This window comes from Numida meleagris, chromosome 2, assembly GCF_002078875.1.
Source record: "Numida meleagris isolate 19003 breed g44 Domestic line chromosome 2, NumMel1.0, whole genome shotgun sequence".
Classification (NCBI taxonomy): domain Eukaryota; kingdom Metazoa; phylum Chordata; class Aves; order Galliformes; family Numididae; genus Numida; species Numida meleagris.
The window spans coordinates 3,021,023-3,045,203 of NC_034410.1; the positions used below are offsets into that span (position 1 = coordinate 3,021,023).

The 24,181-nt window shown below is 58.5% G+C and overlaps 1 protein-coding gene across 6 annotated transcripts; it reads left to right on the forward strand.

Annotated features, from left to right (window-relative positions):
• NBEAL2 (neurobeachin like 2) lies at positions 274–24,128 on the forward strand. Of its 6 annotated transcripts, none has more exons than XM_021386793.1 (55): positions 274–294; positions 2,969–3,057; positions 3,294–3,437; positions 4,488–4,569; positions 4,887–4,999; positions 5,073–5,155; positions 5,655–5,740; positions 6,293–6,566; positions 6,649–6,755; positions 7,264–7,347; positions 7,432–7,515; positions 7,635–7,733; positions 8,475–9,046; positions 9,125–9,257; positions 9,327–9,446; positions 9,953–10,280; positions 10,368–10,450; positions 10,903–10,995; positions 11,465–11,636; positions 12,175–12,308; positions 12,386–12,545; positions 12,623–12,725; positions 13,227–13,380; positions 13,549–13,707; positions 13,788–13,947; positions 14,114–14,199; positions 14,309–15,001; positions 15,080–15,258; positions 15,347–15,506; positions 16,462–16,599; positions 16,690–16,995; positions 17,219–17,368; positions 17,945–18,102; positions 18,184–18,308; positions 18,385–18,505; positions 18,581–18,738; positions 19,047–19,180; positions 19,299–19,406; positions 19,519–19,614; positions 19,695–19,819; positions 19,891–20,031; positions 20,114–20,244; positions 20,320–20,429; positions 20,506–20,623; positions 20,694–20,791; positions 20,876–20,992; positions 21,066–21,155; positions 21,233–21,342; positions 21,452–21,624; positions 21,768–21,862; positions 21,968–22,084; positions 22,176–22,337; positions 22,421–22,569; positions 22,766–22,901; positions 23,733–24,128. In XM_021386793.1, exons 1-55 carry the CDS (start codon positions 289–291, stop codon positions 23,835–23,837), a joined length of 8,211 nt encoding a protein of 2,736 aa, XP_021242468.1. In that variant the 5' UTR covers positions 274–288; the 3' UTR covers positions 23,838–24,128. The 6 variants fall into 6 exon arrangements, 4 of the variants coding, with proteins under 4 accessions (XP_021242468.1, XP_021242469.1, XP_021242471.1 ...); XM_021386794.1 differs by lacking the exon at positions 274–294 and adding an exon at positions 989–1,096; XM_021386796.1 differs by lacking the exon at positions 274–294 and adding an exon at positions 1,056–1,103.

The window sequence follows — 24,181 nt, forward strand, 5'->3', positions numbered from 1 at the left end:
GGGGGGGGTGAGGAACCAGTGTGGAACTGGGATGTGCTAGGAGGTCAGGCTGGGGGGGACATGTGGGGTCAGGTGCCGTGCTGGGGGGGTGCGTGCACATTTGTATGGGGGCATGCGCCGTGCCGTAGGGTTGTGTGTGCTCTTACGTGGACAGGTGCTATTGCCATTGGGATGTGAATGCTCTTAAGGGGACAGGTGCCACGCCATGGGTCTGTGTGGGGATGTGTGCCTTGCCATCGGGGTGTGCACACCTTATATCAGGACTTGAGCCATGCCGTTGGGGTGTGCATGCTGGTAGGGGGACGTGTGCTGTGCCATCGGGGTGTGCGCAGTTCTGCGGGGACTTGTGCGATGCCATTGGGGTCTGTGTGCTCTTACGGGGACGTGTGCCGTGGCATCGGGTGCGTGTGCTCTTGTGAGGACATGTGCTGTGCCATCAGGGTGTGTGTGCTGTTACGGGGACGGGTGCCACGCTGTCGGGCTGCGCACGCTTGTATGGGAACATGTGCTGTGCCGTCAGTGTGTGCACGCTGGTAGGGGGACGTGTGCAGTGCCATCCCCACTCTTCTGTGGGAATGTGTGCCATGTCATCGGTGTGTGTGTGCTCTTATGGGGACGTGTGCCATAACACCAGGGCTGTCACCCGCCCCCAGGCAGGTCACCACGCTGGTGGCAGCCAAGCGTTCGCCGCGGTGACGTCCCCAAGCAGCCACCCTGCCTGCTGCCCGTAGATGTGCCCGTGACGAGAAGGGAGCTCGTTAATTACCAACCTCCATCCCAGCTGCTGAGCAGGGGGACTTTGGAGAGGACGGGGTCCAACTCCCGGTGGGCACGGGGGTCACCATGGGGTACCAAACCCCGGTGGCACCGCAGGGGGCCAGACCCTAACGCGAACACCCATAGGGACCGAGCCATAGGGTGCGTGGGGACACGGGTTACCCCCTGGGGACAGCGGCACGGAGGTGCTGGCGCTGACAGCACCATTCCCAGGCGGCGCCGCGCCATGAGCCCCAAAGCCACCCAACAGGCTCTGCCAGCGGGGCAGGCACCGCGGGGGCGAGCAGCGCGCCATGGGACGCCGGCGCGGGGAGAAGGGGTGCGCGGTAAGGTGATGGTGACAGCGGGACAGGGGGACGGCGGCGGGGTGCCACCGAGGCGGGATGCTGAGAACGAGCCGACTCGCTGCAGCCGTGGGGTTCGGTGTCCCCAGGGCGGTGGTGGCACGGCGGGATGCTGCCACAGCCCTGTGCACAGCGGTGACAGCGGCCCCGCGTGAGCCTCCCCCAGAGGAAATGTCGTTGGGGCCACGAGTGACTTGGCATTTCCTGAGTCTCTCGTATTTTTTAAGCAAACTAAGCTGGGGGGGGGGGGGGGGGGGAAGGAAAAAAATAATAATAACATCACACCCTCCCCTGGCCCCGCCGCCGCCGCGTGTCCCCGTGCGCGTTTCCGCTCCCCGTCCTCGCTCCGGTGGTGGCGGCACCGGGGGCCATGGAGCCGTGTGGGTGTCCCCTCACCACGTCCCCCCCCCAGGTAACGGGGTGTGAGCCCCCCACGCCCCCAGGGGCGCTGGGGAGGAGCGCTTCCCTCCGGTGAATGGGGCGGTGGTGGGTTTGTGAGCTGCTGGGAGGGTTTGGAGCGCGTGCTGGGGTTTGGGGGGCCAGTGCTGGGGGGCTGTGGACCCACAGGTGACGGTGGAGGGACAGTCCCTGTCAGGGTTGGGGACAGTATGGTGCAGTGTGGTGTATATGGGAACAGGGTGAGCGCAGAGTGCTCCATAGGGGGTGCACAGACACCCAAGGGTGTTCTGTGGGGTGCGCAGGGACAGGGGTCACCCCAGGGTGCTCCGTGGGGTGCGTGGATACCCAAGGGTGCTTTTTAGGGTACACAGAAGCATGGACGCTCCACGGTGCTGTATAGGGGTGCAGAGGGATGGGGTGACCCCAGGGTTTTTCATGAGGTGCACAGGAAAAGGGGTGGCCCCAAAAAGCATGGGTCACCCCAAAGTTCTGCACATGGCCAAGGTGCTCCGTGGGGTGCCCAAGGACGTGGATGACCCAAGTGTGCTCACTGTGGTTCGTGGACACCATGGGGTGCCCCATGGGGTCATGCAACACTCCAAGCTGCTCCATGGGGTACATGTGGGCTTAGCTGACCCCATGGTGCTCTGTGGGGTCCATGGACACCCAAAGGTGCTCCATGACTTCCACAGGGGCACGGGATGACCCTAGGGTGCTCCATGGGGTGCAGAGGTGCATGGACAGCCCAATGGACAGCCCAGGCTGCTCCGTGGAATGCATGGAGACGTGGGTCACCCTAAGGTGCTGCGTGGTGTGCACAGGGATGAGGTGACCCCACGGTGCTCTGTGGGGTGCATGGAAACCCAAGGGTGTTCTGTGGGGTGCAGAGGAACATGGGCATAGGGACACCCAGGAACCACGACTGTGCAGCATTGGGTGAATCATGCCTTGCACAACCCCGTGAGGAGTGGGGCCCGCACGCTACCAGCTGATTGGCTGCACCATCCTATGGGGCCAAGTGCTCTTGCTGCTGATTGGCTGATAGCGAGGTGCTCTGTGTGCTGGTTGGTTGGCAGCTCTACAGGTTGTGCTTTTCTGCGTGCTGATTGGTCAGCAGATCCACAGGTTGCTCTGTTCTGCATGCTGATTGGCTGGTGGCTCCAGGGGTGTGTGGCCACTTGCTGTGCCAATTGGCCAGCAACTTCAGGGGGTTGGGGGGGGGGGTTGGGGCTTTGACTGCTCTACATGCTGATTGGCCAATCTTCACGGCACTGGATCCCTACCAGGCACCCATTGGCCAACAGTTCCCAGGGGCTGTGCTGATTGGCTGAAGGATGGATTCCCCCAGTGGGAGCTGATTGGCCGGCCACCCAGCTGCCCTTTGGGGAGAGCACTACAGGGGTCCCCCCACCCTGAAAAAAAAAACAACTCGAGCCTCCCCTTTGCAGAAGGACCTGGCGTACCTGCAGCAGTGGCTGGAGGCCTTCGTCATGAACTTTGAGAAGGTCATAGCCGTGCCCTCGCTGGAGCCCCGCAGGTGAGGGTGACCCCCACTCCCCAAAAAATAAATTAAAATCCACCCGTTCCCTTTCCCTCCCCCACCCCTACCAGCCAGAGCTCAGCTTTGAGGTTTTGCTGCAGCTCATCCGCTGCGGTTTGCAGCCATCCGGCCCCAGACAGGAGGTTTTTAGCACCAGGCTGGGGTGTGCGTAGGTCCCATCCTGTCGTTCCCCCCTCTCTGTTAACTTCTTTTCCTCCCTCCGCCCCCATCAGGCCAGAGGAGGCGGTGTCAGAGATCCCAGTGCTGCCACGAGAGGTGCTGCAGGTGCTGAGCCAGCGGCTAGCACAGTGCGTGGGGCAGGGCCCCCGCCTCGGGCAGGCACTGCTGCTCCTCAAGTTCTTCATCATCATCTGCAGGTGGGTGTGGGACCCCCCATGGACAGACCCCAGCTGCACGCTCCCCCCAAAGTGCATCATTCCCCCCACAAAAGTTCTTATTCCCCTCCCAAAAGTCGACTCTGAAAGTGCATCGTGTCCCCTACCAATTATATAGTGTCCCTCCCCCGTAAATGTCATGATCGTGTCATTTCCCCAAAGTGCATTGTGTCATCTCCCCCAAAATTGCATTGTGTCCTCCCAAACTGCATTGTCATCCCCCAGAATTTGCAGTATGTCCCCCACAAAGTGCATCAGTTCACCCCCCTGCCCCCAAAACACATTGTCTCCGCCCAGCATGCTCTGTGCCCCCTGCCACGTGCATCATGTCACCCCCCCTCCAGTGTATCACGTTGTCCCCCTCAATACACATCACATTCTGACCCCCAAAAAGTGCATCGTACTCTTCCAAAATCTCATTGAGCATTGTGTCCCCTAAAGTGCACTGTGCCCCCCCCCCCCCCCCCAAAAAAAAAAAAACATCAATCCCCCCTCCCTGGAAAAAAATGCATCATGTCCCCTTAAGTTCCTCATGTCCCCCTCCAGATGTATCATAGCCACTCAAGTGCATCGCATCCCCCCCCCCCCACACACACACCCCCCATACTCCTTCCCATTCAGCAGCCACTCCCTGCCCGTTCCTGTTCCTCTCCTGGGGGGGCCCCCGTGGCCGCCTGGCCCCTTCCTGCCTGCTGCTCTCCTGGCGCCGCCGCCTGCGCACTGCAGATAAGGCCGTGCCGATGGCGGCCTCCGCTCGCTCCCACCCGATCCCTGGCAGCCAAAGCATCCCTGGAGGCCCCCCCGGCCAGGGGACTGTCCTTCTGTCCCCCCTCCCAGCCACCAAAGCCTTTATATTTAGCACTGGAGAGGAGCCAGGTCCTGAACAATGGGGCTGCACTGGGCTTTGAGTTTGGCTGCGTAGCGTGGGAGGATGGGGTCAGCCCAGGACGTGGCCTTGTTCGGCAGTTATCCCCCCCTCTAGGTGTGTTATTCCCCCACCATCCCCTCCCCCATGGCGTTTACACCTTACAGAAACCTCGAAAACGTCCAAACCGACAAAACCCCCAGCTTCATCCCGGACGTACTGGCACTGCTGCGAATATGTGCGAGCAAGGTGAGCATTGCTGTCACTGTGCCCCCAATCCCCATTGCTGGGAGGGGAGATATGGGGGCAGGATGAGGAATGGGCTGTTCTGGGGTCCGTGGTACCCACCTGACCCCAACTTGTAGCAGAGGGGAGGAAAGGAGTGGGATGGGGGCAAGGATGAATCCCAGTGGGCACTTGGGTACCATTTTGGGGCATAAGGATGCTTGGGTACCACTTCGTGGCATCTTTGTGACACAGGGATGAATCTCGATGGGACAAAGCTGGGATAGGAGGGCCTGGGGGTTGTTATTTGGGATTAACCTTTCTCTGCCTGCCCCTGGCAGCTGCGCTGTGGCCAGGAGGATGGGGCACAGCTGGAGAGTGTGATGCTGTATGCCCTGCACCTCTGCGAGTGCCTCTTCGACCCCTACCAGACCTGGCGCCGGCAGCTGAGCGGGTGAGCACCAGGGGTTATGGATCCTTACGTCCTGTATCCCTCTTCTCCCCGCTCCTCATTCCTCTCCTTCCAGAGAAGTTGTCAGCACGAAGGAGAAGAGCAAATACAAGTTTGCCCCCGCTGCTTTGCCCCCCGAGTTCGACACCTTCTTCCAAGGTACACCCAGCACTGCTCCTTGCAGCCCCCTGCTTTGTGTGCTCCCAGTTCGGGCAGTGAGACCTGAAGGCTGAAGTCCTTTTATTATCCTGTGATTAACACTGAGTTTTAACTCCATTTTTGGCCACCGTGATGTACGATGCTGGGCCTGCTTTGGTTGGCACCTGACAAAAACACGGCTTGGCTGGGGAAGCCCTGAAAACCCCATCACTGAGCTGTGAAATAGAAATAGGGGGTTGCAGAAAGCACCTAAAGTCCCAGCGAGCTGTTAGTGGTGCCGGCTGTGAATCCCCATGCCCCAGCTGAGCCCGATTTTAGAATCAAAACCTCTAGATTTTAGAACAGAAATCTCCCCTCAAAACAGCCAAAGCTGAAAAAAGCTGGGGGGTTTGCGCTCCGTCCCCCTCTCCATCAGTAACAAGGTCAAGGGTGGGTTGTGGGGTGGCTGGAAAGGGGAATTTTTGCCTTTTATTTTCTGCTGCCTCCCTTGTATTTGCAGAATGTTTCCAGCCTGGTGGGCAGCTCCCTGACGAGCTCCAGCTCCGGCTCATCCACCTCTTCGGAGCCATCCTCTCTGGGGCCAAGGTGGGACAGGGACAATGGGGACACTGGGGGACAACACTGTTCTGCCAAACCTCCACTCCCCAAACTGTGCTGAGACTAAACCACAAAGCCTCATTTATTCCAAGTGAGATGCTTCGCTGCAATTAAACACCTTAATTCTCCAAAGCCTTATAGAATCACAGTTAAAATTGCAAGCCAAAATTCATGGTTTTACCTTTGAAAAGCAAAAATGAAGTTAGGAGTTACCTAAACTGAAACCGCTCCAGCAGAGCTTGCTCACCAGCAACAACCAGTTCTGATCTGGGATGCAGCTGAGAGCATCTCAGCTGGAAAAATCAATGCTGAGCACATGCAAGTTTTAATCAACCCAGTGCTTAAGAAAGCAGAGCTTGATTAATAGCTCCGAAATGTGCTTGGAGTTAATTTGCATATACCAGAAGCAGGCAGGAAAGTAGCAATGCGTTGTGCAGATATTGCTTGACCTGGCTTAAATACAGGATTTTATGCCAAAAAAAAAAAAAAAGAAATTTGGGTTTTTTTTTTTTGTTGTTGTTTTCTCTTTGTCCCTGACAGTCCAACGCACTGCAAGCCATTACACCGGCAGCACTGGAGGTGCTGCTGGGAGTGCTGCGCCGGGCAAGTGCAGGGCCACCACAGTGCTCTGGGCTGCTGGGACTGACGCTGCGCAGCGTGGTGGCAGCAGTGCATGCCCTGCACGCCAGCAGCCCCGGCCCCGTTCCCCTGCGCATGCTGCTGGATGGGTACTTCAGGGTGCTCAACGCCGACCCCACCGCCGTGGCACCGGAGGCGGCCGGAGGGCTCATTGCTCTGCGGGTGCAGATGTTGGGTAAGTTGGGGTTTCCCCAAACCAGGGAGTGAGGTGGGGTCAGGGTGGGTGCTGAGCCCTGTTCCCATTCTGCCCTTTGTAGATGCCATCCCGGCCATGCTGAGCTGCGATGACCGGCCGGTCCTGCAAGCCGTCTTCCTGAGCAATAACTGCTTCGAGCACATCATCCGCCTCCTCCAGAACAGCAAGGTACCAGGGCACTGCACCATGCCTGCGCGCAGCGGGATTGGGCTTTGGGATGGGGTCCTGGAATGAACCACAGAATCCTTGAATGGTTTAAACCTTAACACCCATCCAGTTCCAACCTCCTTCCATGGGCAAGGACACCTCCCATAGACCAAGCGCCCAAAACCCCAGCCAGCCTGGCCTGGGATCACAGCTGCTCTGAGCAGTTTGTGTAAAGAATGACCCTCTAACATCCAATCTAAATGTCTTCTCTTTTACTTTAAAACCATTCCCTCTTGTCTTATCACTATCTGCCCATGTAAAAAGTCACTCTTGCATTTTTTCTTGCTTGCACTGCAGCATCCTCATCTGCGCCATCCTCAGCCTCCCTGGCTGTAAACACCCCAAGCAGTGCTGAGATGGAGCCACTCCAGCACCATCCCTGTACCCCAGAGCAGGGCAGGAATGGTGCATGACCTTATTTTTTCTCCCCCCCCCCACCCCCTGTTGGTCTCTGTCTTCCTCGCCCCAGCTCTACCTCAACAGCCCTCAGGATGCAGGTGAAGCCTACAATGAGCTCTCTGTACGGCCACCAGCCAGCAACGGGCTCCAGCAGGTATTCTGAAGAGCTACCCCACAGCTCAGCTGCCTGGTAGGATGAGGGGTGATGCCCACAGCTGACCCACCACCTGTCCCACAGGTCATTGACAGCGGCTCTGATGCCATCGCAGTCCATGCCATCAGTGTGCTTACGGCCATCATGAGCAACTCGCCCTCTGCAAAGGTAGGAATGGGAGGAGGCACAGACAGGGTTGGGGTTTTTCACCCCAAAGAGGTGCCTTGGGGTATGATGCAGCTCATCTTAGGGCTGCTATAGGACCTCATGTACATGGGTGCTTGCAGGAGGTGTTTAAGGAACGCATCGGCTATGCCCATCTCTACGAGGTGCTGAGGAGCCAGGGCCAGCCCACCCAGCGCCTGCTCCAGGAGCTCCTCAACATGGTAAATGCTCCCTTGCCTGATCCAGAAGCCCTCCCATCTCTCATAAATCCTCTTCTCCTTCACTCCAAGCAAAGTGCTTGGTGCTGGCACCTCGGTGGAGCAGCCAGGCTAATCTCAGGCCTCTCCCTTATCTCCCATCCCCACTGGGTCCCCATTGTCCCCCTCCCAAGGTGCTCACACCATCTTCAACTTCAAGCTATGTTCAGCTTTGGGGAGATTCGAGCCTATTTGAATGCTATGCTCTTTGCTCTGGGACTCCTGGGTGTGCAGGGGTCTCCAAGGTTCTCTGTGCAGGGGGTTCTCCCCAGCTGCTTGGTGTGCAGCTATGTCTGCCATTTGTTGCACAAGGATCTCCAAAGAGCTTTGTGCACAAGGGTCTCCAGGAGGCTTGGTTCAGGGAGTTCCCAAAAAATCTTGGTGCACAAAGGGTCTTCAAGGGGCTTGCTTCACAGAGGGTCTCCAAGGCACTTGGTGCAGGGAGGTCTCCCATAAGTCTTCACGTAGAGGGCTCTCCCAAGATGCTTGGTGCTCAGGGGTCCCCAAGATGCCTGGTGAAGGGGAGTCTCCAAGTTACTGAGTGCATGGGGCTCACCAACACACTTGAAGTATGGGGTGCATAAGAGTCTCCCAAGGTGCTTAGTGCACAGGGGTCTCCACCACGCATCCAAGACGGCTGGGAGAGGATCCATCTCTCTCTCCACGTGGTGAGGACCTCACTAAGCACCTTCTGTATTCTGGCAGGCGGTAGAAGGTGACCACAGCTCCTTACCAGCACGCCCCATCCGCAACGAGCAACCCCTGCTCCTGCTGCTGGCCTGGCTCCCGGCTCTGGCATACCGCGAGCTGCAGCTCTTCCTCTCGGAGCGGCTGCGGCAGCTGTGCGAGGCCTCGCTGCCCAGCCGCCTCACCTGCGTCAAGGCGGGCATGGTGGGCAGCCTGCTGGCCGCTCTGGCCTCAGAACCAGCGCTCCCACCCGCCTGCTCCGAAAACCTGCTGGAGCTGCTGCGGGTGCTGGGCAGGCTTTCCATCCGGCCCGGTGAGCTGCGGCAGCTGCTGCGGCTGCTGCGGCGCGAGCGGGGTCGGGGCGCCCACCCCTACACGGCGCCGGTCCTGCGAGTGCTCTCGGGCATGGCACGGGCTGAGGGACCCCCCCGGGCGCTGCAGTACTTCGACCTGACACCCGGCATGGCAGGGATCATGGTGCCTGCCGTCCAGAAGTGGCCCGGAGGTGCCTTCGCCTTCCATGCTTGGCTCTGCCTCAGCGAGGAGGAGTTTGGGCCACCGGCGAGGCCAAAGAGGAGGCAGCTCTACAGGTGAGGATGGTGAGGATGGGGTGGTGAGGGCGAGGATGGTAAGATGTGACCGTCCCCACTGTGCTGTCCTCTCCTCAGCTTCTTCACAGCCAGCGGGACGGGCTTCGAGGCTTTCTTCACCACCGACGGCATGCTGGTGGTGGCTGTCTGCACCAAGAAGGACTACATGACGGTGGCACTGCCAGAGGTGGCCTTCAACGATTCAGCCTGGGTGAGTGATGTCCCCATCGCCATCACCGTGATGGGGGACGCCCCTCACACCCCTTTCTTGTCCCCACAGCACTGCATTGACATTGTCCATGTCGCTGGGCGCCGGCCCTTCGGCCAGAATGTGGTCAGCATCTACGCAGATGGACACCTACGGAAGACAGCACAGCTCCGCTTCCCGTCCCTCCACGAGGTCAGGGCCGCCCCCAGCACTGCATCATCCTGCTCTGTGACACTGGCTGGGAGCTGAACGCTGCTCCTTAGCAGCCTTAACAGGCTGCCCAGGGAAGTGATGGAGTCACTGTCCCTGGAGGTGTTTAAGAGCCGTGGAGATGTGGCACTTGGGGGCATGGTTTAGTGGGCATGGTGGGAGTGGACTGGGGTTGGACTTGGTGATCTCAGAGGTCTTTCCCAGCCTTAATGATCTATATATAGCCTAAATTATAGGACAAGAGGTAGTGGCCTTAAGGTATGCTAGGGGAGATTTAGGTTGGATATTAGGAAGAACTTCTTTACTGAAAGGGTTGTGTAGCATTGGAACAGGTCGCCCTCCCTGGGAGTATCTAAAAGACTTGTAGATGTGGTGCAGAGGGATATGGTATAGTGATAGACTTGGCAGTGCTAGGTTAATGGTTGGACTTGATGACCTTAGAGGTCTTTTTCAACTGCAGTGATTCTATGATTTCTTCTCCCATGCAGTCCTTCACCTCCTGCTGCATTGGCTCTGCGGGGCACCGCACCACCACAACGGCCTCCAGCAGCAGCCACCCACCACCGTCCCATGGGCCGGACCTGGCCTTCCCCCCACACCCTGTGCTCTGCCGCTCGCAGTCCTTCCCTGCTGCCCTGGGCCCCCACGCCTGGACCCCCCTGCAGCCCCCCACCGAGGGGGTGGTGGCCACTACGGCGGCCGGCAGCCAGGACACTGAGTGGGGCACCCCTACCTCCCTCGAGGGCCACCTGGGCTCTGTGGCCATCTTCTGCGAAGTGCTGCAGCAAACCCAGGTCAAGGCACTCTTCTGCCTGGGTACGTAGGGGCTGGGCACATCAGTGACGCTGCTGGTGGCAAACACATCTCCAGCCCTTCCCCACTGACCCTTCTTTCTTCACTCAGGCCCAAACATCGCATCTCCGTTTACTCTGGAAGGTGACCTGGTGGAGCTCAGCAGCAAGCTTCTGCTGTACTACACCCCGCAGGTGAGGACAGACCCATAAAGATGCTCCCACGGTGCCTGAACTCAACAGGACCTTCCTCTGTATGGAGGACGTTGAGCCCATGTCCATCCCTTCTCATCTTTTCACACTGAGATTTGTTGAGCAACTCACAGGTCGTATCATAGAACCATAAAACCGCAGACTGGATTGAGTTGGAAGGGACCTTAAAGCCCATACACTTCCAACCCCTGCCATGGGCAGAGTCACCACCCACCAGATCAGGTTGCCCTAATCCCCAACCATATTGACCCTGAGAACTGCCAGATATGAGGCATCCACAGCTTCTCTGAGCAACCCATTCCAGTACCTCACCACTCTCTGAGTTAAGAATTTCCTTCAAACTTCTATTCGAAGTCTTCCCTCTTCTAATTTGCCTCTTGTCCTGTCCCCAACAAGTGTCCAGTGTCCTCATGGATTGGGATGCTCTCTTCTAGGCCTGCAGAAATAACATCTGTCTGGACCTCTCTCCCAGCCATGGCTTGGACGGGAGGCTGACAGGGCATAAGGTGGTCAACTGGGATGTCAAGGTACGTTGGGTGCCAGGTGGCTCATCCTGACCCCACAGCCTAGGGTATCCTTGGGTTCAGGACAGGACCCTTGTGGAGTGTTGCATGGCCATGGTGGTTCCCCGGCAGGGGGGCTGGGGGAGTACGTGGCATTGGTTCCACCAAAGACCCATGGGTCCACCAAAGTCCAGCTAGTCCGTGCAACCCCCCCAAGGACCTCTGTGCCCTGTGAGTCCTCAGTGTCAAGACTGGGCTCCGTGGGTGGTCACTGCAGGGGAACACGTGCTCCCAAGTGAGCTGTTGGAGGTGCATGCTGTAGGATGGGTCAAGGCACACTTCACCCTTTGCTGGCCACAGGGCCTTGTGCCTTGGGCAGGATAGGTCCTGGGGATCCCCGGCTCTGGGTGGATGTGCAGCTGCCTTCCCCAAAACCACCATTACCACGCAGCACCCAGGGGCACCTAGCAAAGCCTCTCACCTCCCTTGGCAGGACGTGGTCAACTGCGTGGGTGGGATGGGCGTCCTGCTGCCCCTGCTCGAGCAAGTGGTGACCAAGAAGGAGGAAGCTGAGGATGAGCAGGAGACCAATGACCTGGTAGGGCCAGAGCTGACGTCTTCCAGGAACGCCCAGGGCATGCTCATCCCACTGGGCAGGTCCTCAGGTGAGGACTTTGTGGGGGGATGTGGGGCAGGAGCCATCCTGCTCAGGTGGCTGGAGGTAACCCCTCTGCCACGTACGTGCTGCCTACGCCTGACTGGTATTTACCACAAACAAGAAAAGTCTTGCCCAGAACACCGAGATTTATGGGGTTATGGAGAAACCTTGCTGTTGCTGACGTATTTTAAGGTTGTTAGGACCAAATTAGTCATAAGTGAGCAGTTCTGGGAAGATGAGAGTGGTTCAAGCTTGCTTACTTCCAGTTTTGATTTTGCTTGTAGTCTCTGATGTCTTATCGTAGACTTAGGTTCATGCCTTACCCTCCATAGGAAACATGAGATTTCTCCCTACTAATTTTCAGGGAGCTCAGAGCAACTGAGGTTTCCACTCAGTTAAATTGGAGGGAAATGGGTAAATAGGGTGGAAAGTACATGGAGAAAAGTTGGTAACGGGGTCACCAGGATGCCCATCATGGTCAGAGGTGGGAAGGAGCCTGCAGGGAGCAGTGCTCGTGGCTCCCAGCTCTGCCCTGTGCCTTACAGAGAGCAGGCTGGAGAGGAACAGCGTGGCCGCCTTCCTGCTGCTGGTGAAGAACTTCATCCGCAACCACCCAGTGAACCAGGAGAGCCTGGTGCAGTGCCATGGGCCGGCCATCATCGGTGCACTGCTGCAGAAGGTGGGGGCTGCCACAGCTACCAGGCTGCATCCTGGATCAATCCCCAAGCTACAAAACTCACCTCTCACCCTGGGCAGGTGTCCAGCCCGCTGCTGGACATGAGCACGCTGATGGCCTCGCAGATCCTGATGGAGCAGGTGGCCTCTGAGGGCAGTGGATTGCTGCTGCACCTCCTCTACCAGCACCTCCTCTTCGATTTCCGCATCTGGAGCAACAGCGACTTTGCCGTCCGCTTAGGTGGGAGCAGGGGCACCTACAGGGATCCCTGAGATGGTCGTGTGGCCACCAGGGCCACTCATGGCCTCTCCATGCAGGTCACATCCAGTACCTGGCCAACGTCGTCAAGGACCACAAGCAGCGCATCCGCAAGAAGTATGGGGTACAGTACGTCCTCGACTCCATCCGGACATACTACAGGTGAGCTGCTGCTTGTAGCTGGAGTATCCAGCCCCTAAACACCAGCGCCATGATCAACTTGGTCTCTGGGAGCTGCAGGTTGGGTTAGGCACTTTTATTTGGGGTAATATTCCCCCTGCAAGCATATCGTGGGAGCATTGTGGTAGGCACTTCTGATCCCTGTGCCCTGTCCCGTCAGAGACCCAGTACATAGGATAGATGTTTCCTTATGTGTATAGTTGGCCTGAAGGGATGTCCACTGTCCAAGAGGTGCTCAGGCTCCATGTTGGGATCTGGGGTTGTGCTGATCATGAGTGACAAGGAGAAAGAAGGAAAAAAAAAAATTCCCAGTGGGAATATCACAGAATGCAAGTTGGAAGGGACCCCTAAAGGCCATCTAGTCCAACTCCCCTGTGATGAACAGGGACGCCTACAGCTTGATCAGGTTGTTGAGAGCCCTGTCCAGCCTGACTTTGAGTGTGTGCAGGGATGGGGCATCCTCCACGTGCATCTCTTCCTCAGTTCCTCCAGGGAGAAGCCCACAGCAACTGATGACATCAAGACGGTGCAGACGTCCCTCTTCAGCCTGGTGAAGGATTTCTTCTGCAGGAGCTTCTCTGGGGAGGAGATGCAGAGCTTGCTGAACTACATGGCTGCAGCACAGGATGAGCAGCAGGTATGACTTCTGGCCACCCAGGTCCCACCAAACCACCCTAAACATTGTTCCCAGACAGCTAGGGCTGGCTCTGCTCTTGGTAGTGGTCGACAGGAAGGTGGGGAAAAGGCACTGAGGTAGCAGTGGGGTGCATGGAGGACAGTGTGCAGCCGTCCCTGTTGCCTGCAGGTCTGCGGAGCACTGGAGGTGATGCACAGCCTGCTGAAGGGCTCACCCTCCCAGGAGCAGCTCTTTGCTTTCCTCTTTGAGCCGGGCCATGTGGAAGTCCTCTTCTCACTGCTGGTACAGAAGAAGTTCTCAGATGAAGTACGGGAAAGAGTCTTCAGGGTGAGACATGTCCCTGGTGTTGTCCCTTGAGGCTAGGAGTGTCCCTAGAACAGCATCACCACCCCTCTCTGGCTTGCCAGGTGCTCTACAAGATGCTGAAGTACGAGAAGGTCCCCGAGCGCTGCAAGAGCCGCCTGAAGTTGAAGGACATTGGATACCAGGGGCTCATCGCCTGTCTCAGTGACGTCCCCAGCTCCATGTTGCTCTTCCGCTGCCTCTCGGAGCAGGTCCTTGGGGCAGGTACCGTGTGTCCTGCCCAAATCCATCCTGCCCCATTCTGAATCACACCACAAGGGCCATCCTGTTGGCTTCCCACAGGGCTCAGCTTTCTTGGGGGCAAGCCTGGGAGCCTTTGGTGGCCTTTGGTGGCTTTTGGAGACAAAAAGCCCTCTCTCCTTGCCTGCAGATCCCCCTAACTACAAGGATCTGGTGGCCGTGGTTTACCTGTCCCACCGGGCTGACCTGACCATCCGGCTCGATATCTGCCGCAAGGTGAGCAGAGCCATTGGTGACCATCCATCCCCAGCCCTTCAGAAGGCCCAGCCACCCCGAGAGGAGCTGAGGTGACTCTGTTGGGTCCCTCCCCTTCTTTTTTTTGCAGCTCTTCCACTTGATCTACGCACAGCAGGACATGGTGAGGCAGTTGGCCAGGCTGGCGGGCTGGCAGGACACCCTCACCAAGCTCTACGTCAAGGAGTCCTACGAGTCCCGCCAGCACAGCCTCAGCCACTCGGGCAGCGGGGGCTGCCTTGAGCTCCTCCGCTTCACAGACCACCCCAGCAAGGAGGGTGAGGTGGGCAAGGAGAATGTGGGCAGCATGAGCCCTCTGCCGGCCGAGCTGCAGGAGGTGGATGTCTTCCTGCCACTGGGCTACGAAGCCTCGGACCAGGAGCTCTCCGAGGGCTTCTCCAACCACTCCATCTCGCCCAGCGGCCGCACCAAGTCCTTCCACTCCTACAACTTCAAGTCTTTCGACTCCTCCGACCGGGCGAGCCGCTCTTCCTCCAACCCTGGGGATGTCCCCTTTGATGGTGTCTACCACCCACTCTCACCTTTCTCCACCTCGCCCTTCGACCTGGGGCTCGACCTGGCCAGCACCAGCTCCATCGCCACGGCCGAGAGCGGTGCGCAGACACCCGCCAGCGGCCCCGGAACCCCTTCACCCCTGGAGAGCTTCAAACCCTTCCCAGGGATGCGAAACCGCAAGAGCTCCAGCCTCTCCAACGTGCTGGATGAGAGCAGCTACCAGGATGCTCTGCCCAGCGACAACATCTCCAACACCAGCAACCCCCAGGTGAGCTCCAAATCACAACACTTCCTGAAAAAATCATACTGTTGGGAATCCCTAATGCTTTTCCTCCTCCCCTGGTAGCAAACGCCCGAGGAGGAGCTGTGCAACCTCCTGACCAACATCATCTTCTCGGTGACGTGGCGCGGGGTGGAGGGCTGGGATGATGCTGCATGGAGGGAGCGTGGCCAGGTCTTCTCCGTCCTCACCAAGCTGGGCACGGCGTGTGAGCTGGTGCGGTCCCCCGATGAGATCAAGCGCAGGTTTGCAGGGGGAACGCGGGGTCTGTGGGTACACTGGGGGGTGTCCCGTGGTGGTGGCCACCCTGCAGAGCCACCTGCTGTCCCACAGCTTGCTGGAGATGATGCTGGAGTCAGCACTGACAGACCTGAAGGAGTCGGGGCCAGCCGCGCTGCCCGGCCTCACCCACAATGCACTCAAGCTGCTGCGGCTGCTCCAGGACTTCTTGTTCTCCGAGGGGCACAACAACCAGGCCCTGTGGAGTGAGAAGGTACATGGCAGCAGGCAGGGTCCCAAGCCGAACCCTACACCTTTGTGCTAATCTCTAACCCTGGGGTCAGCCCTGACCCTAAACCCAACCCCTAGCCTGTAAACCATAAGCCTAACCCTAGAAACTAACCCGTGTCCTAATCCTAAAACCTAATCCATAACCTGTAAATCCAACCCCAACCTCTAAAACTAACCCTAAACCTTAGCCCCAGCCCTACACTCTTGGCATAAACCCCAGCTCTAACCATAGGTCTTAACCCTAACCCTAACCCTAACCCTAACCCTAAACCTAACCCTAATGCTAACCACTAACCCTGTTAACCCTTGACCCTAAACCCTGCTCTTAACCTGTAGCCTATAAACCTAACCCTAGAAACTAACCCATGTTCTAATTCTAAAACCTTGCCCTAGCCCATAAATCTGATCTCTAAACCTGATCCTAAACCTTTACCCTAACACTACACTCTTGCTGTGAACCCCAAACCTATAACCTAGCCCTAGACCCTCATCCTAATCCTTAACCCTACACAGCTGCCGTAAGCCCAAACCCTATACCTAATCCTATACTCTAATCCTATACCCTGTCCCTAATTTAAAACCTATAAATCATACCCATAACCCTAACCCTCTATTCTAAACCCTAACCCTAACTCATGACCTGGAAATCTAATCGGACCTCCTGAGTCTTAATCCTGAACGTTAAATCCTACATCCTTGTTATAAACCCTAACCCTTAACCATAGCCCTACACCATTACCACAAGCACACACCCTAAGCCCCAACCTCATACCCTAATATCAAACGTGTTCTAACCTATCCCCTTGCCCTAACCCCAAGCCCTCATCCCATCCCTTACCCATAATGCAAACCCACGTCGAGCAAAGCCAGCAATGACTGGGAGCTGGGGACAGACCTGCTGGCTTTGTGGGGTCTCACTGTGCCCACCCCCCACCCAGATCTACGAGGGAGTGAGCAGCCTGCTGGACAAGCTGGGCGTCTGGTACCACCTGGCCAACGGCACCTCCGACCTGAAGGAGATGGCCCAGACAGGGCTGCGCATCCTAGTGGGCTACATCCTGCTGCAGGACCCCCAGGTAGGTCACCCCTTCCCTGGCCTCCGGAGCAGACTTCAGTGCTTTTGGGTGGCTCCATCTTATGTCCCATCTCCTGTGTCACACCCCAAGCTGCACTCACTGGCCTACGTGAAGCTGCACAGTTTGCTGCAGACTGCCACGGCCCCCAAAAAAGACGAAGCTTGCTACCTGCTGGGCAAGCTGGAGACCCCACTGCAGCGTTCGTTGGATGCCAAATCGGAGACCTTCTCTTGGCTGGTGCCCATTGTGCGCACGCTCATGGACCAGTGCTACGAGACTCTGCAGTTGCAACAGTTCCTGCCCTCGTTGCCTCCCACCAATGGCAGCCCCACGTTCTATGAGGACTTCCAGCAGTTCTGCACCACCCTCGAGTGGAGGAGCTTCATCGAGAAGCACGTGGGTGCCATGGGGTATGGGGTGGCATTGCTGGGGGTGTTGGGGAACCCTTCCAAAGCTTAAACTTGGGTAATGTGTTGGAGCTGGGTCCCACCGTTGCCACTGGGCTGGGACAACACAGTTCCATGCAGGGTTGACCTCCAAAAAAGAGATGCTCGTAGCTGGATGGTGCTGGCACCAGTGTGCCCTACAAACATTTCTCTTTTCCCCACTCGCTCTTTAGGTGCAGCCTACCATGGCCCAGTTTGAGATGGACACGTTTGCCAAGAGCCATGACCACATGTCCAACTTCTGGAACGCCTGCTACGATGCCATGATGAGCAGCTCCCTGCGGCGGGAGCGGGACAAGGCGGACAGCCGGAAAATGTTCCAGGTGCTGCCTCCTCCTGGCCCCAGGGACATCACCATGGGGATGGGCTCTTTGTCCCATGGCCACGGTCCTAAACCCAAGGATGTCATACTGGGGACATGCTCCTTTCCCTCGCCCCAGCATCATGCTCATCACTTTGGGAACATAATCCTGGAAACGTGCTCCTCACCCCAGGACATCATCCTAGAGATGTACTCCTCACCCCAGGGACATGCTCCTCACCTTGTGGACGTGATCCTGGAGATGTGTTCCTCATCCCAAGGATGTCATCCCAGTAATGTGCTCCACACCCCTGGGGCACAGCTGTATGATGATATCCCTTACCGTAGGAACATACTCCTTGCACCAGGATCATCATCTGAGAGTCACCCCAGGGTCATGCCTCTCACCTTGGGGACATGATCTTGGGGATGTGCTCCTTGTGCCAGGGATGTTATTCTGGGGTCATCCTCCTCACCCTAGAGATACTGTCCTAGTGATATGCTCTTCAACTCTGAGGGGTTATCCCAGGGATGTGCTCCTCACCCCAGGGACGTCCCCAAGGCCCACCTTCACATCACCCTCCCTCTTCCTTGGCAGGAGCTGGTGCTGGAGCCAGTGGCAAAACGCACCAAGGCTGAAAATGCCCGGCATGCCAACGTGCTCAAGCAAGCCAACAACCACCACAGCACAGTGCTGAAGCAGTGGCGATCCCTGTGCCGCCTCCTCACTTCACCACGCTCTGCCTGGGCTGACCGGTGAGCACCCATTGCCCCCACCTCAGCACCAGGGGGTCACGGATGGGTGTCTAGGCTGCCTCACCCCCCTCCCACCCCCAGGAACCCACCAGAGGTTCGCTGGAAGCTGTCAAGTGCCGAGACCTACTCCAGGATGCGGCTGAAGCTGGTGCCCAACCTGAATTTCGACCAGCACTTGGAGGCCAGTGCTCTGCGGGACAATCTGGGTGAGGCACCTGGGAGCTCTTTGACCCCTCATTCCCCCTTCCAGTGGGAGTGCTTACTGACCTCTCCTCATTTCAGGAGCTGATAACCTCCACAACACTGCTGAGTCCCTTCCACTCGCTATGGCCAAGGAGGCCAAGGTGAGCGAGCTGGAGGATGATCAGCTGGCCGAGGAGGACCTCCCTGTCCTGGACAGCCAGTGAGTGTCCCCATCCCCTTCAGTGACGCTTGGTCCCCCAGGCTGGGAGTGTCCTTACCACCCCGTGTCACCCAGGGCTGAGCCCAAGGAGCAGAACCAGCGGGAGAAGCTGGTGGTCTCGGAGGACTGCGAGCTCATTACAACAGTGGCCGTTGTCTCTGGCCGCCTGGAGGTGACAACCCAGCATGTCTACTTCTATGACGGCAGCAGTGAAAAGGAGGAGACAGAGGGAGGTAACGATATGTGCCTGGGAGAGCATGGAATGGGGGGGACTGAGCCTCGATCTCTGCCTAATCACTGGTCTTAGAAAGGTTGGAGTGGGTGCTTGCAGCACAACTGGGATGAAGATGATTCCATCCATCCCCTTTCCCCCCTAAAGTCCATCTCCATGGATGCTGACCCTTTCGGGGTGCACTCCTTGGTGTGGGCCAGCCCCAGGCTGCTCCCTGGCGTGATGTTGTCCCCAGTTCCTGCCTCGTCCCCTGCCTGTCTCCATTCTGTGTGGTCAGTGAAGCCTGTGGTGCTCTGTGCTGCCCTGCAGGGATTGGCTATGACTTCAAGCGCCCCTTGTCCCACCTGCGCGAGGTCCACCTGCGCCGCTACAACCTGCGCCGCTCTGCGCTTGAGCTCTTCTTCATCGACCAGGCCAACTACTTCCTCAACTTCAAAAAGAAGGTGACAGCACCCCAGATCCCCCAGTGTCCAGCCGGGCTCCTCCTCTGTGTCCCAGGACCATTTCAAGGTGCGTGTGGGGACCTCGAGCTCACCAGGGCTCCTGCCTCCATCTCTGCAGGTGAGGAACAAGGTCTACTCCTGCATCCTGGGCTTGCGGCCCCCCAACCAGATCTACTTTGGCAGCCGCTCACCCCAGGAGCTGCTGAAAGCCTCAGGGCTCACCCAGGTATCCGTGTCCTCCTGAGAGAGGACAAATGGTGGCCCCTAGTGGGGGCAGGTGTGGGGTTTGCTCCATCTTCTGGCCCAGATCCGTCTCAGCCATCATCTCTTTGCTCCAGAAATGGGTTTTGCGGGAGATCTCCAACTTCGAGTACCTCATGCAGCTGAACACGATTGCGGGACGCACCTACAATGATCTCTCACAGTACCCCGTGGTGAGCACCTTGTGTCCCCTTCCCGAGCTGAACAGTGGCCCTGGGCCCCCCCCGCCTCACCCACTTCCTTCCCCACTCAGTTCCCTTGGATCCTGAGGGACTACGTCTCGGAGACGCTCGACCTCACCAACCCGTCCGTGTTTCGGGACCTGTCCAAGCCCATTGGGGTTGCCAATGAGAGACACGCACGGGATGTGAAGGAGAAGTGAGTGGCCCCAAAAAGAAGAACCAGGGGATCAGAGCTCCTGCCCTGACCCCCCTGCATTGCCCCCGCAGGTATGAGAGCTTTGAGGACCCCACGGGCACTGTGGACAAGTTTCACTACGGCACGCACTACTCTAACGCAGCGGGCGTCATGCACTACCTGATCCGCACCGAGCCCTTCACCACACTGCACATCCAGCTGCAGAGCGGCCGGTGAGCACCCAGCAGTGGGACCTGGGCCCTGGGACAGAGCCACTGCCACCGCCAGGGTCCCACAGATGCCCTGTGCCACCAGGTTCGACTGCTCAGACCGGCAGTTCCACTCGGTGCCAGCAGCATGGCAAGCCCGCATGGAGAACCCTGTGGACGTCAAGGAGCTCATCCCTGAGTTCTTCTACTTCCCTGAATTCCTGGAGAACCAGAATGGTAATGGAGAGACGGGGATGGGGACAGGGGACAGTGTGGTTGTACCCTTGCCCACTGTCTGCACGCTGCCCACAGGCTTCGATCTGGGCTGCCTGCAGATGTCCAATGAGAAGGTGAGCGACGTGGTGCTGCCGCGGTGGGCACGCTCCCGCGAGGACTTCATCTACCAACACCGCAAAGCCCTGGTGAGATGCTGGAGTGGGGTCGGTTTGGGGGGAATACGGGCATTCCCAGTCCCCCTGACACACGGTGCCTGCTCAGGAATCAGAGTACGTCTCAGCCCACCTCCACGAGTGGATTGACCTCATTTTTGGGTACAAACAGCGAGGCCCGGCCGCTGTGGAGGCCCTCAATGTCTTCTACTACTGCACATATGAGGGTGAGCTGTGGGGACAGGGTGGGGGGTACCCACTGGGTGGCCTCATTGACACCCCCATGCCCATCCCTAGGTGCTGTGGACCTGGATGCCATCGCTGATGAGACACAGAGGAAGGCTTTGGAGGGTATCATCAGCAACTTCGGGCAGACACCCTGCCAGCTGCTCAAGGTGGCTCATTCCTTCCAAAAAACCAAAGCCCCCTGCCTCATTTTGAGGAGGTGGTACCCCATTTTCATGGCGCTCTCCCCCCAGGAGCCCCATCCTGCCCGGATGTCGGCTGAGAGCGCAGCCCGGAGGCTGGCACGCCTGGACACCCGCCCACCCAACATCTTCGAGAACCTGGACCAGCTCAAGTCCTTCTTCGTGGAGGTAGGGACGGGGACATGGGGTGGGAGGGGGATGCCAGTGAGGAGGGGACCCACTGACTATGTGTTCCCTGCAGGGCATCAGTGACGGTGTGTCCCTGGTGCAAGCCGTGGTCCCCAAGAACCAGGCACACTCCTTCATCACTCAGGGATCCCCCGATGTCCTGGTGAGCAAAGGGGAACTGGAGGATGCCAGCGTTGGGCATCCCTGGGATGTGTCACAGCTGTCACCACCTCTGCCCAGGTCACCGTGAGTGCCAACGGCTTGCTGGGGACCCACAGCTGGCTGCCCTATGACAAGAACATCTCCAACTACTTCAGCTTCACCAAAGACCCCACTGTCTCTAACGCAAAGTGAGTCTGCAGGGATATCCCCTGTCCCTGGGTCCCTTGGGTCACACAGTGTCAAGGGGTGCTGGTGGTGCCTGTGTCGTTGTCACCATCCCGTGTCCCTCTACTCCAGGACCCAGCGCTTCCTACAGGGCCCCTTCGCCCCTGGTGCTGACCTGTGTTCCCGCACGCTGGCTGTGTCCCCTGATGGGAAGCTTCTCTTCAGCGGGGGACACTGGGACAACAGCCTGCGCGTCACCTCACTGAGCAAGGGGAAAGTCATTGGGCACATCACCCGGCACATAGGTACAGGGTCCCACTCCACGGGGTGCCAGAGGGACCTCTGCAGGGACGCCTCCCCAGACTCCGTCTGTGTATCTCTCTTGGTGCCACCTGGTGGCACCTTGGCACAGGAACAGCAGCTCACGGTGTCTTCCTTTGTGTCCCAGATGTTGTTACCTGCCTGGCTCTCGACCTGTGTGGCATCTACCTCATTTCTGGGTCCCGGGACACCACCTGCATGGTGTGGCAGGTCCTGCAGCAGGTAGGGGGCTGCACCTTGTGCCAGCTCTTAGCATGAAGACAGTCACTGCTGGGAGCATGCGGTGCCACGGCGAGGTCCTTGAGGTCCCTGTGTGCCCTCCACTAGGGCGGGTTTTCCAGCGGCTTGGCCCCCAAACCCATCCAGGTCCTGTACGGCCACGATGACGAGGTGACATGCGTGGCCATCAGCACCGAGCTGGACATGGCCGTCTCAGGCTCCAAGGTCAGCCAGGGCAGGTGGTGGTGGCTCATCTCTAGGTGCCACAGCCACCAAGCAGCACCAACCGCCGCCACCTTGTCCCCTTCCTCCTCAGGATGGCACCATCATCATCCACACCATCCAGCGGGGGCTCTTCATGAAGTCCCTGCGGCCACCTGGTGAGAGCTCACTGCCTGCTGCCATCACCCACCTGGCCGTGGGGCCGGAGGGGCAGATCGTCACCCAGACCGCCGTGGGCGAGCGCGCTTCCCTGAAGGTGAGGTGGCAGGGCAGGGCTGGTGTCCCCGTGTCTCCCTAATTTGTCCTCTCCATGATCCCTCATTTTGCTCTCTCTCAAAGGATAAATTCACGCTGCACCTCTACTCGGTGAATGGGAAGCACCTTGCCTCCGTCCCACTGGATCAGGAGGTGACGGCCATGTGCATGACAGAGGAGTTCGTGGTGCTGGGGACCATGCAGTGCGGGCTGGAGATCCGCGACCTCCAGAGGTGAGGGATAGAGTCATTGAATCATTAAGGTTGGAAAAGACCTCTAAGACCACCAGTTCCAACCATCAACCCATCACCACCATGCCCACTGAACTGTGTCACTCAGCGTGAGATCTGATGTCATTGTGCCCGTCCTGCTGACACCCCCTTGAGATGCCCATGGGTTCCAATCCCCCACATCTTCTCACCCTTGCAGCCTCCAGGCAGCAATCCACCCCATGCCCATGAGGGTGCCCGTCCACAGCGTGTCGGTGACCAAGGAGAAGAGCCACATCCTGGTGGGGCTGGAGGATGGCAAGCTGATTGTGGTGGGCGCCGGGCAACCCGCAGAGGTGAGCACAACCATGGGGCTGGGGGGTCAGGGCAGGAGATGGAGAGGGGTCACAGAGGTGTGTCCCCTGTTCCCCTGTGTCCCCTTGGCTGGGCTGGGGATCTCTGCTTGTCCTCCTTGCTCCGAAAGCGGAGAGGGATGGGGATGGGGTAAGGGTTTGGTTGGAGTGGGAGGGAATAGGGTGGGTTGAGATGGGGAGGGATGGGATGGGATAGAATGGATAGGTTGGGTTGGGATGAGATGGGACAGAATGGATAGATTGGGTTGGTTTGGGGTGGAGTGGGACAGAATGGGTGGGTGGGGTGAGGATGGGGATGGTTGGGTTGGGCCAGAATGAATGGATTGGATTGGGTTGGGACGGAATGGTTGGGATGGGATGAGGCATGACAGAATGGATGGGTTAGGTTGGTAGAGGATGGGTTGGAGTGGGACAGAATGGTTGGATTGGGTTGGGGTGGGACAGACAGGATGGGATGGGATGGGAATGGGGAAGGGAATGGGGATCCACCCAAGAGAAAGGGATATGGGGTTTGGGTGGAAGTGAGAGAGGAGAGGGGAGTTGTGGGTGGGGATGAGGAAGGGATTGGGATAGAGATGGGGATCCGGATCAGAAGGTGGATGCAGGGGGAGAGGATGGAGGAAGGAGTGGGATGGGGACTTAAGATGGTATGAAGGAGGAGCGAAGATGAATTTGGGGTTGTGGAAGAAATTGGAGATGAAGATGGGAGTGGAGTTGAGGAGATGGAAGGGTATGAGGATGGGCTTGGAGCTGTGGAAGGGAATGGGGATGGAGATGGGATGTGGGGCAGTTGCTGACCTTCCCCTCCCCTAGGTGCGCCCAGGCCAGTTCCACCGGCGGCTCTGGCGTTCCACCCGCCGCATCTCCCAGGTCTCAGCCGGCGAGACAGAGTACAACCCCACCGAGGTCAAGTCCTAGGCTGGCACCCCACACCCGGCCCCGATGGCCTTCCTACAGCACCCGGCCCCTCCTGGGGGGCACGGCGTGAAGGGGGACCCCGCTCCTCCTGCAGCGGCGCCCCGAGCCCCTTGTGAGCCGGGGGGTGAGGATAGGAGGGTGGAGCCCCACGGGGGCTGCGTGCTCGGCCCCATGCCGTGGCCTTATCCAGCCCCATCGGGATGGGGGACAGCAGCACGGACATGGGGGGCGAGGAGGTGCCGGGGGGGGGCCCCTTGCTGGGAAGGGGGTGCTACATTCCCCCTCCCCCACGCCTGCTGGCCAGGAGCCAGCTGCACTCCCCCCCGCCCCCCTCCCCCCAAAGT

Bases quoted from the DNA above. Each gene is read 5' to 3' on its own strand.
- NBEAL2 (XM_021386794.1), top strand. From the start codon at position 1,004: ATGAGCCCCAAAGCCACCCAACAGGCTCTGCCAGCGGGGCAGGCACCG. The intron at 3,438-4,487 runs GTGGGTGTGGGA...TACACCTTACAG, and splicing joins TTCTTCATCATCATCTGCAG to AAACCTCGAAAACGTCCAAA. The intron at 21,863-21,967 runs GTAGGGGGCTGC...GCCCTCCACTAG, and splicing joins TGTGGCAGGTCCTGCAGCAG to GGCGGGTTTTCCAGCGGCTT.